The sequence below is a fragment of the Meriones unguiculatus genome, chromosome X, assembly GCF_030254825.1.
Source record: "Meriones unguiculatus strain TT.TT164.6M chromosome X, Bangor_MerUng_6.1, whole genome shotgun sequence".
Taxonomy (NCBI): domain Eukaryota; kingdom Metazoa; phylum Chordata; class Mammalia; order Rodentia; family Muridae; genus Meriones; species Meriones unguiculatus.
Window position 1 is genome coordinate 31,133,000 of NC_083369.1, and position 12,347 is coordinate 31,145,346.

Sequence of the window (12,347 nt, forward strand, 5' to 3'; positions counted from 1 at the left end):
TAGCTGTTAATAGATGCTTAAGACAAAGGACACTGTTGTCAGAACAAAACGACTGCCTACAGATTGGGAAAGGATCTTCACCAACCCAATATCTGACAGAGGGCTAATATCCAGAATGTAAAAAGAACCAAAGGAGTTAAAATGCAACAAATCAATTAATCCAATTAAAAATGAGGTATACAGAACTAAACAGAGAATTCTCAATAGAGGAATATCGAATGGCAAGGAACACTTAAAGAAATGCTCCTTTCCAAGTCCACTGATAGGGGGGGACCTCCTCCCCATTCATCTGATCCTGTTTCATCAGGTATCTTCAGGACTGGCTGCAAAGCCCTCCTCTGTGGCCTAACAGGACTGCTCCTCCCTTCGGGGGTGGGGAGACCAAAGAGCCAGTCATTGAGTTCCTGTTAGAAATACTCCTTGTTCCCCTCACTTTGGGAAACTAATTGGTTACTGAGCTACCACAGGCTACATCTGAGTGGAGGTTCTAGGTTATATCCATACATGGTCCTTGGTTGAATGTCAGTCTCAGAAAAGACCCTGTGCCCAGATATATTTGGTCCTTGTGGAGTTCCTATCCTTTCCCCATCAGACTAACTCCCCTTCTTTCTTATGATTCCCTGTACTCTGCCAAAGGTTTGGTCATGAGTCTTTGCTTTGAAAACACTGCTAGTTAGAGTCTTTCAGATGCGCTCAGTAGACTCCTGTCATATGTTCAATGCACATCCCATCTGTCTTTCTAAACGAGGATTGATCATCTTACCCCATGTCCACTCAATTGATTATCTTTTTTAGGTGTATAGATTTCATTATGTTTATCATATCTTATAGGTCTATATAAGGGAAAGGGGCATGGTGGAGATGAGGGAGGGAGGGAGGGACTGGGAGGGAATGAGGGATCGGGACACGGCTAGGATACAGAGTTAATAAAATGTAACTGATAAAAAAAATAATAATAAAATAAAAAAAGAAGTGGGAAATAGTAAGATGTGGAGAGGACAGGAACCTCACAAGGACAGCAACAGAACCAGAAAATTTGAACACAGGGGTCTTCCCAGAAACTCATACTCCAACCAAGTACCAGGTATAGAGATAACCTAGAACCCCTGCAAACAAGGCAGTTTAGTGTCCAAGTGGGTTACATAGTAACGGGAAGAGGGACTGCCTCTGACATAATCTGATTGGTCTGTTCTTTGATCACCTACCCCTGAAAGGAGAGCAGCCTTACGAGGCCATAGAAAATGACAATGCAGCCATTCCTGATGTGATCTGATAGACTAAGATCAGAAGGAAGGAGAGGGGGACCTCCCCTATCTGTGGACTTGGGGAGGGGCATGTATTAAGAAGGGGGAGGATGGGCCCGGGAGGGGAGAAGGGAGGGCGTTATGGGGGGATACAAAGTGAATAAACTGTAATTAATAAAAATAAATAAATAAAAAAAATGAAAAAGAAAAGAAATGCTCAACATCCTTAGTCATCAGAGAAATACAAATCAAAACCACCCTGAGATTTCACCTTACACCCATCAGAATGACTAAGATCAAAAACTCAAATGACAACACATGCTGGAGAGGATGTGGAGAAAGGGGAACCCTACTCCACTGCTGGCGGGAATGTAAACTTTTACAACCACTTTGGAAATCTGGTGATATCTTTGCAAATGGAAATTGTCTTTGTTTGACACCTTTGTAATAATTATTTTAAAACATATAGACTTAAAATAAAAAGAAATACTTAAGCCTTAGGATATTTCAGAAAAAAATGTCACAACATATAACTTGACTCATTTTAAAAAGACCATATATGGGGATCCAAGATGGCGGCAACCAGTGTACTGTATCTCAGAGGCAGAGGATATGAAACTCCAAAATTGGTGACTGGAGGGGCAACTGAAGCCAGAAAATAGACATTGAGGCTTCCTGAACAAGAGGGGACATCACTGAGGTGAGTCCATTTAGATTCAAGTCACCATGGACTTCTCTGTAGATGGAGAGTGGTGCTCCTTCGAACCCCTTGCACTTCCCTTTTTCAGGCCTTCCTCCGCCTTAGTGGAGCCAGCCCACAGTGCTAGAGACTCTCAGCACAGAACTCACTGCCTGGGGACTGAGACAGCAGAGGCAGGGTTCCTACCTCCTCAACCACAACTGCTAGCTGTACCAGCTTTCCAACTCTGAGATACACAGTACCATCCTTCCAGGTCCTGGGTCTGCAAGAGGCTGTATGGACTCCACATGGCCTCCCAGCCAGCGACTGTACAGGCAACCCAATCCTTCAGTGGCAGGTAGCCAGCTGTAAAGCCGCCAAAGTCCAGCAGACCCACAAAACTACCCAGATACACCAGGCACCAGGAAACCTAGGTCTATGGACCACTGTTGTGGACCCCCAGGACTTCCTAGAAGCCACCTGGACCAGCCTCTCAGTTCCATGGCTGCAGCTGGATTCCCTAGTTCGGTGGCTGCAGAATCACTAAGCTGACAGAGGTCATCCTCCCACATTTGACTCAGCAGATCCAAACCAGAGAGTAGAGAACAAGCATTACCCCTGTCCTTTCTGATTTGACCTGGTAGAGAGTGTGTGAACCCTCAAATTCCTGCAGAGCCTCAGATCCAGGGTCCTTCTAAGCTAGAAGCTAGACATCAGATCCCTCCCACCCACACATGCTCTGTGGGAAACAGAGGTATTATTGGGACATTGAAGGCCTTGCTCTGTGAGTCTGCCAGTGGAGTTTAGGCAAATAATTCCTGAAGTTCAGTCAGAGACAAATACCAGTAGCCTGTAGACCACAAAGGTATTCAGGGAATTTGCATGAGCAAATTGCTAGTGCTCATCACCAGCTCCTGTGAACACCTTCAAGGCTTGCAACTGTTTTGTTGCCTGCAATCTGCCCCTCTCTCACACTCAAAGCTTTTCCATTCTCTAGAACCCTGTCCCTCAAGGCACACTTCCACACACAAACACACATACACACTTGCTTGCGTATGTCTTTTTGAATCCACAGACTTTCCTCCCACAGGTACAGCTGAAACACTAACACTCACACTGAAAGCTCTGGACCTCTCTCATCTTTCTGAAGAATTTTCCAGAAAACAGAGAAAGATGGTACCAGTCTGAAGTGCAGAAACAAGGGGTAAACACTGAAGGTTACAGATAAGCAAATGGCCAGAGGTCAGTGAAAGAACACATCCAATAAAAATCAGGAAATCATGGCTTCACCAGCAACCCCCAAAATCAATGGATACTCCAATTCATCAGAAACTCAGGAAAATGAATTTAAAGCTATGCTTATCCAGTTATTAGAGGCACATAAAGAGGAAACAAAAAAATCTCTCAAAGAATTAGGCACACAAGTGGAGGTAAATAAAGAGGAAATGAACAAAACTCTCAAAGAAACACAGGCAAATATAGTTAAACAAATAGAGGAACAAGTAGAGGTGCAATTAGTGGCATATAGAAAAGAAATGAACAAAAAAAAATAGAGACCATCATAGAAAGACTGGAATCCACATTCAAACAGATGAAGAAAATGGTGCAAGGCATGAAAATAGAATTAGAATCAATTCAGAAAACACAAAGAAATCCCTGGAGCTGAAGAACTTAGAGAAAAGATCAGGAACCACAAAGGTAAACATTGCCAAGAGAATACAAGAGATGGAAGAGAGACCCTCTGGTACTGAAGATACACTCATAGAAATTGATACTTCTCTCAAAGAAAAAGTAAAATCAGGAACATCCAAGAAATCAAGGACACCATGAAAAAGCAAAATCTAAGAATAATAGGAATTGATGTAAAAGAAGATTCCAGGATCCAAGGTCCAGAAAATGTTTTTAAGAAAATCATAGAAGAAAATTTTCCCAACTTAAGAAACAGATGTCCATAAACATACAAGAGGCTTACAGAACACCAAATAGACTTGACCAGAAAAGAAACTCCTCATGTCACATCATAGTCAAAACTCTAAATCTACAGAACAAAGAAAAGATATTAAAAGCAGCAAGGGAAAAAGGCCAAGTAACATATAACACCAGAATTCTCATCAGAAACTATAAAAGCCAGAAGGGCATGATTAGATGTCATGCAGACTTTAAAGAACCAAGATGCCAACCCAAACTAATATACCTGGCAAGCTTTCAATCAACAAAGATTGGAGAAAAAATATTTCATGACAAAAATAAATTTATGCAATATCTACACAGCAAACCAGCCTTACAGAAGATACTAGAAGAAAAACTCCAATCCAACGAAAACTATACCCAAGAAAACAAAGGATACAGATAATTTCCCAACAAAAATTAAAAGAAAACAAGCAATGAATCACAGTAAGACCATCAACTCCACAATAAAAGGAACTAACGTTCAGTGATCACTACTATCTATCAACATTAATGGACACAACTCTACAAACAAAAGACACAGACAAAGAGAATGGTTGCAGAAACAGGATCCAACATTCTGCTCCATGCAAGAAGCACATCTCTGCAATAGAGAGAAACAGTACCTCATAGTAAAGGGTTGGAAAAATGTTTTTCAAGCAAATGGACCCAGAAAACAAGCTGGGGTAGCTATCCTAATATCTAATAAAATAGAATTTCAACCAAAATTAATAAAAAAAAAAAGATGAGGAGAGGCACTTCATTCTCATCAAAGGAAAATTCCACCAAGAGGATATCACAATTCTGAACATCTATGCCCCAAATACAAGAACACCTACCTTTGTGAAAGGAAACATTATTAAAGCTGAAATCACATCAATCCCAACACCTTAAGAGTGGGAGATCTCAACACTCTACTCTCACCAAGGGACAGATTATTGAGACAGAGGCTAAACAGGGAAATAAGGGCATTTACAGAAGCCCTAATTCAAATGGACCTAATAGAGGCCTACAGAATTTTTCACCCAAATTCAAAAGAGTATACCTTCTTTTCAGCACCTCATGGAACCTTCTCCAAAATAGACCATATAGTTGGTCACAAAGCAAGCCTCAGCAGATACAAGAAGATTGAAATAATCCCATATATCCTATCTGACCACCATGGTCGAAAGCTGGACCTCAACAACAACAGAAATAGCAGAAAGCCTATACATACATTGAAACTGAACAACTGGGTAAGGGAAGAAATAAACAAAGAAATTAAATACTTCTTAGAATTCAATGAAAATGAAGGCACGACATACCCAAACTTATGGGACATAATGAAAGCTGTACTGAGGAAAATTCATAGTACTAAGTGTCTTCAAGAAGAAATTTGAAACATCGAATACAAGTAATTTAATAGCTCACCTGAAAGCCCTAGAAAAAAAGAAGCAGACACACCCAAGAGGAGAAGATGGCTGGAAATATTCAAACTCAGGGCTGAAATCAATAAATTAGAAACAAATAAAACAATTCAAGGAATCAAAGCAACCAAATCTGGTTCTTTGAGAAAATCAACAAAATAGAAAAGTCCTTAGCCAGTCTAAGTAAAAGCAGAGAGAAACTGTCCAAATCAGCAGAATCAGTAACTCAGTAACAAAAAGGGGACGTAACAGGACACACTGAAGAAATCCCAACAAAAAAAAGAGAACTTCAGACCTATTTCACTTATGAACACTGGTGCAAAAATACTCAATAAAATACTTGAAAACCAAATCAAAGAACACATGAAAGATATCATCCACCATGACCAAGGTCATTAGGTCTTACTACAAAAGGCTATATGCCACAAAATTTGAAAATCTAAATGAAATGGACAATTTTCTTGATAGATTCAACTTACCAAAATTAAAGAAAGACCAAGTAGAAAGATTGAATAGTCCTATATACCCTAAGGAAATAGAAGCAGTCATCAAAAGACTTCCTTCCAAAAAAAAAAATTCCCAGGGATAAATGTTTTCGAGGCAAAATTCTATCATACCTTCAGAGAAGAGCTGACTCCAATTTTTTTCCAAGCCATTGCACAAAATAGAAACAGAAGGAACATTACCAAGCTCATTCTATGAAGTGACAGTCACCTTGATACCTAAACCACACAAAGACCCAACAAAAAAAGAGAACTTCAGACCTATTTCACTTATGAACACTGATGTAAAAATACTCAGTAAAATACTTGAAAACCAAATCAAAGAACACATGAAAGATATCATCCACCATGACCAAGTTGGCTTCATCCCAGGCATGCAAGGTTGGTTCAATATAAGGAAATCCATCAATGTAATTCACAATATAAACAAACTGAAGGAGAAAAAAACACATGATCATCTTCTTAGATGCTGAAAAAGCATTTGAAAAAATTCCAACACCCATTCATATTTAAAGTCCTGGAAAGATCAGGGATACAAGGCATATATCTAAACAGTTAAAGCAATATACAGCAAGCCAAATAGTCAGCATCAAACTCAATGGAGAGAAACTTAAATCTCGCACTGACCTCAGGGACAAGACAAGGCTGCCCACTCCCTCCATATCTCTTCAACATGGTACTTGAAGTCCTAGCCAGAGCAATAAGACAACTAAAGGAGATCAAGGGGATACAAATCGGAAAGGAAGAGGTCAAAGTGTCACTATTCACAGATTATATGATAATATACATGAGCGACCCCAAAAATTCAACCAGAGAACTCCTACAGCTGATTAACACCTTCAGCAAAGTGGCAGGATACAAAATCAACTCAAAAAAATCAGAAGCCCTCCTATATACGAAAGACAAAAGGGCTGAGAAAGAAATTAGGGAAACAATACCCTTCACAATAGCCACTAATAACATAAAGTACCTTGGGGTGACACTAACCAAGCAAGTGAAAGACCTGTTTGAGAAAAACTTCAAATCTCTGAAGAAAGAAATTGAAGAAGATATCAGAAGATGGAAAGATCTCCCGTGCTCATGGATTGGTAGGATTAACCTTGTGAAAATGGCCATCCTGCCAAAATCAATCTACAGATTCAATGCAATTCCCATCAAAATACCAACTCAATTCTTTACAGACCTTGAAAAAACGATTCTCAGCTTCATATGGAGAAACAAAAAACCCAGAATCTCCAAAACAATCCTGTACAACAACAGATCATCAGGAGGTATCTCCATCCCTGATCTCAAGCTGTACTACAGGGCAACAGTAATAAAAACTGCATGGTATTGGCATAGAAACAGAAAAGAGGATCAATGGAACCGAAGAGAAGACCCAGAAATCCAGAAATAAACCCACACACCTATGAATGCTCGATTTTTGACAAAGAAGCCAAAACCATTCAATGGAAAAAAGACAGCATCTTCAACAAATGGTGCTGGTCCAACTGGATGTCTATATGCAGAAAAATGAAAATAGATCCATATTTATCACCCTGCACAAAACTAAAGTCCAAGTGGATCAAAGACCTCAAAATAAAACCAGATACTATAAATCTGTTAGAAGAAAAAGTGGGGAACAGCCTAGAACTCATTGGCACAGGAGACAACTTCCTGAACAGAACACCAACAGCACAGGCTCTAAGAGCAACAATCAATAAATGGGACCTCATGAAACTGAAAAGCTTCTGTAAAGCAAAGGACACCGTCATCAAAGCAAAACGACTGCCTACAGATTGGGAAAGAATCTTCACCAAACCTTTATCTGACAGAGGGCTAATATCCAGTATATACAAAGAACTAAAGAAGCTGAAAAGCAGCAAACCAAGTAATCCAATTAAAAAATGGGGAAGAGAGCTAAACAGAATTCTTGACAGAGGAATATCGAATGGCAGAGAAACACTTAAAGAAATTCTCAACCTCATTAGCCATTAGGGAAATGCAAATCAAAACCACCCTGAGATTTCACCTTACACCCATCAGAATGGCCAAGATGAAAACTCAAGTGACAACACATGCTGGAGTGGTTGTGGAGAAAGGGTAACCCTCCTCCACTGCTGGTGGGAATGTTCACTGGTACAACCACTTCGGAAGTCTATCTGTGCTTTCTCAGACAATTAGGAATAGTGCTTCCTCAAGACCCAGCTATACCACTTCTAGGTATGTACCCAAAATTTGCTTAAGTACACAAGAGAGATATTTGCTCAACCATGTTTATAGCAGCTTTATTTGTAATAGCCAGAACCTGGAAACAACCCACATGTCCATCAACGGAGGAGTAGATACAGAAATTGTGGTATTTTTAAACAATGGAATACTACTCAGCAATCAGAAAGGAGGAAATCATGAAATTTGCAGGCAAATGGTGGGATCTAGAAAAGATCATTCTGAGTGAAATATCCCAGAAGGAGAAAGACAAACATGGGATATACTCACTTATATAGACCTATAAGATATGATAAACATAATGAAATCTGTACACCTAAAAATGATAATCAAGGGAGCAGACACGGGGTAAGATGATCAATCCTCATTTTGAAAGACAGATGGGATGTGCATTGAACGTATGACAGGAGTGTACCGCAGAAGGCCTCTGAAAGACTCTACCTAGCAGTGTTTCAAAGCAGACACTAAGACTCATAACCAAACCTTCGGCAGAGTACAGGGAATCATATGAAAGATTTAGTATGGGGAGTTAGTATGATGGGGAAAGAATAGGAGCTCCACAAGGACCAAATATATCTGGGCACAGGGTCTTTTCTGAGAATGACATTCAACCAAGGACCATGTATGGATATAACCTAGAACCTCTGCTCGGATGTAGCCATGGTAGCTCAGTAACCAATTGGTTTCCCATAGTAAGGGGAACTAGGACTATTCCCAACAGGAACTCAGTGGCTAGCTCTTTGACCTCCCCACCCCCCAAGGGAAGAGCAGTCCTGTTAGGCCATAGAGGAGGACTTTGCAGACCTGATAAAACAGGGTCAGATGAATGGGGACAAAGTCCCCCCCTATCAGTGGACTTGGAAAGGGGAGGGAGGGTGGGCTTGGGAGGGAATGAGGGAGCGAGCAGGATACAGAGTTAATAAAATGCAACTAATAAGAAAAAATAAAAATTAAAAAAAACAATGAAAAAAACAAAAACAAAAACAAAATATATAAATAAATAAAAAATAAAAATTCAAAAACAAACAAACAAAAAACAAAACAAAATTAACTCCAAAAAATCAGAAGCCCTCCTGTATACCAAAGACAAAAGGGCTGAAAAAGAAATTAGGCAAAAACACTCTTCAGGATAGCCCCTAAAACATATAGAACCTTGTGTTGTCTCTAACCAAGCAAGTGAAAGACCTGTTTGAAAAAAGCTTCAGATATCTGAAGAAAGAAATTGAAGAAAATATTAGAAGATGGAAAGATCTCCTGTGTTCTTGGATCAGTAGGATTAAGACATTAAGAATGGCCATCCTGCCAAAAGAAATCTACAGATTCAATGTAATTCCCATCAAAATACCAAAACAATTCTTTACAGCCCTTGAAAGGAAACTTCTCAACTTTATATGGAGAAACCAAAATCCCAGAATTTTGAAAACGATCCTGTACAACAACAGATTGTCTGGCGATATCTCCATTCCTGATCTCAAGCTGTACTACAGAGCAATAGTAATAAAAAAGGCATGGTGTTGGCATAGAAATAGAATGGTGGATCAATGGAACTGAACAGAAGACCCAGAAATAAACCCATACACCAATGGATGCTTGATTTTGACCAAGAAGCCAAAACCATTCAGTGGAAAAAGGACAGCATCTTCAACAAATGGTGCTGGTCTAACTGGATGTCTACATGCAGAAAAATGAAAATAGAACCATATTTATCACCCTGCACAAAACTGAAGTCCAAGTGAATCAAAGACCTCAACATAAAATCAGACACACTAAATCGGTTAGAAGAAAAAGTGGGGCAGAAACTAGAATTCATTGGCACAGGAGACAACTTCCTGAACAGAACACCAACAGCACAGGCTATAAGAGCAACAATCAATAAATGGGACCTCATGAAACTAAAAAGCTTCTGTAAAGCAAAAGACACTGTCATCAGAACAAAACAACAGCCTACAGACACAGAAAGGATCTTCGCCAACCCTATATCTGACAGAGGGCTAACATCCAGAATATATAAAGAACTAAAGAAGTTAAAAAGCAACAAATCAAGCAATCCAATTAAATAATGGGGTACAGAACTAAACAAGAATTCTCAGTAGAGGAATATAGAATGGCAGAGAAACACTTTAAAGAAATTCTCAACGTCCTTAGCCATCAGGAAGATTTTATCTTACACCCATCAGAATGGCTAAGATCAAAAACTCAAGGGACAACAAAACATGCTGGAGAGGTTGTGGAGAAAGGGGAATCCTTCCTCCTTTCTGGTGGAAATGTAAACTTGTACAACCACTCTGGAAATCAATGAGGAGCTTTCTCAGACAATTGGGAATAGTGCTTCCTCAAGATCCAGCCATACCACTCCTAGATATATATCCAAAATATGCTCAAGTACCAAATAAGGACATTTGTTGAACCATGTTTGTAGCAGCTTTATTTGTAATAGCCAGAACCTGGAAACAACCCAGATGTCCCTCAGTGGAGGAATGGCTAGAGAAACTGTGGTGCATTTACACAATGCAATACTACTCAAGAATTATAAACAAGGAAATCATGAAATTTGCAGGCAAATGGTGGGCTCTAGGAAAGATCATCCTGAGTGAGGTATCCCAGGAGCATAAAGACACACACAGTATATACTCACTTATAAGTGGATACTAGACGTATAAGATAGGATAAACCTACTAAAATCTGTACACCTAAAGAAGCTAAACAAAATGGAGGTCCCAGGGTAGGATGATCAACTCTCACTTAGAAGGACAAATTTGATGGACACTGCATGTAGGAGAAAACAAGAAACAGGACAGGAGCCTACCATTGAGGGTCTCTGAAAGACTCTACCTAGCAGTGTATCAAAGCAGACACTGAGACTCATAACCAAACTTTTGGCAGAGTGCTGGAAATCATATGAAAGAAGGGGGAGTTAGTATGACCTGGGGAGGACAGGAGCACCACAAAGACCAAATGTATCTGGGCACAGGTTTGTTTGTTTGTTGTTTTCTGACACTGATTCTCCAACCAAGGACCATGCATTAATATAACCTAGAACCCCTGCTCAGATGTAGCCCATAGCAGCTCCATATACAAGTGGATTCCCTACTAAGGGAACAGGGACTGTCTTGATATGAACTCAGTGGCTGGCTCCTTGACCACCCCCCTTGAGGGAGGAGCAAGCTTGCCAAGACACAGAGGAGGACATTGCAGCCAATCCTGATGAGACCTAATAAGCTAGGTTGGATGGAAGGGGAGGTGGACCTCCACTATCAGTGGACTTGGAGAGGGGCATGGGAGAAGATTAAAGAGGGAGGGTGGGATTGAGAGGGAATAAGGGAGGGGCTACAGCTAGGATGAAAAGCAAATAAAATATAATTAATCTAAAAAATAAAAATTTAATTTTAAAAAAGATTTAAAAAATTTAATTTTTAAAAAAAGTAAATTTAATGACTGTATTAATTATATCTACAAATTAACTTACTGTAATTTCAAGCCATTTCTTATAATCTTCTGGTCCAAGCAAAAATTCTGGCAATACATGAGAAATGCATCCACCTTGAGCACTAAAACAAAACCCCAAATTATAAAATTATAATAAATATTTAATGTAACTTTTTGGTACATTATTTCAATAGTGACATGTTTGTTATATTATTTGTATAATTAATTTAAAATCTTCTCTCAAACCTTCTCACACCAGCAACACCACATTGCATACTTAGAGTGCACACAAGGTTTGGGGACTTTTAGACAGATTTAACTGGTTTTCCTTTCATAAAAGGTACTTTTGTGAACAACAACAACAAAGTACTTCTCTCGATTATGAAATTGTGTATAATATTACTTTTATAAAAATTTATTAAAGAGAAAAATGTTACTTAATGTTCATAATCATACTTTTCTATGTTTATGTGTTGACTAAATATATTGTGTGCTATGTTTCCTGTCTTTTCAGTCAAGGCAATATTTTATTATTGTTATAACTACTAGAATTTCAAAAACATCTAAAAAATGCTTAGATTTAAAAAAAAACAATGTGATCATTAGTCATCTAATACCAAATGAATATCATCTGATATGCCTAAAACTATAAAATAACCTATTAATGAACTAAATTATTACAAACGGCATATTGAAAGCTGTGGAATAGTTTATTGTGTAAACTTCTGATAATATAAATGAAGCCCTATATATGATGAATTTTTAATTATGCAAATATTTATGCATAAATATGTAAGCTACCACATTCAAAATGTTCATACATACTCACACTATTTCAACACTGTCAAATTTCAAAATTAATTTAAACCACACTCCTTCATATGGATGCTGTCATCAATAGAACCACTAGCAAAAGTCCAGTAAACTATGTTGA

General features: G+C 38.9%; 1 protein-coding gene across 1 annotated transcript in view; it reads right to left on the bottom strand.

The window, feature by feature from the left end:
- LOC110542726 (cilia and flagella-associated protein 47-like) overlaps positions 1–12,347 on the bottom strand; it is a 554,711-nt gene that overhangs the window by 358,258 nt on the left and 184,106 nt on the right. Inside the window, exon 32 of the mRNA XM_060375216.1 lies at positions 11,454–11,535. Within this exon, the coding sequence (XP_060231199.1) occupies positions 11,454–11,535 (82 nt within the window). The remainder of the gene's footprint in view (positions 1–11,453; positions 11,536–12,347) is intronic.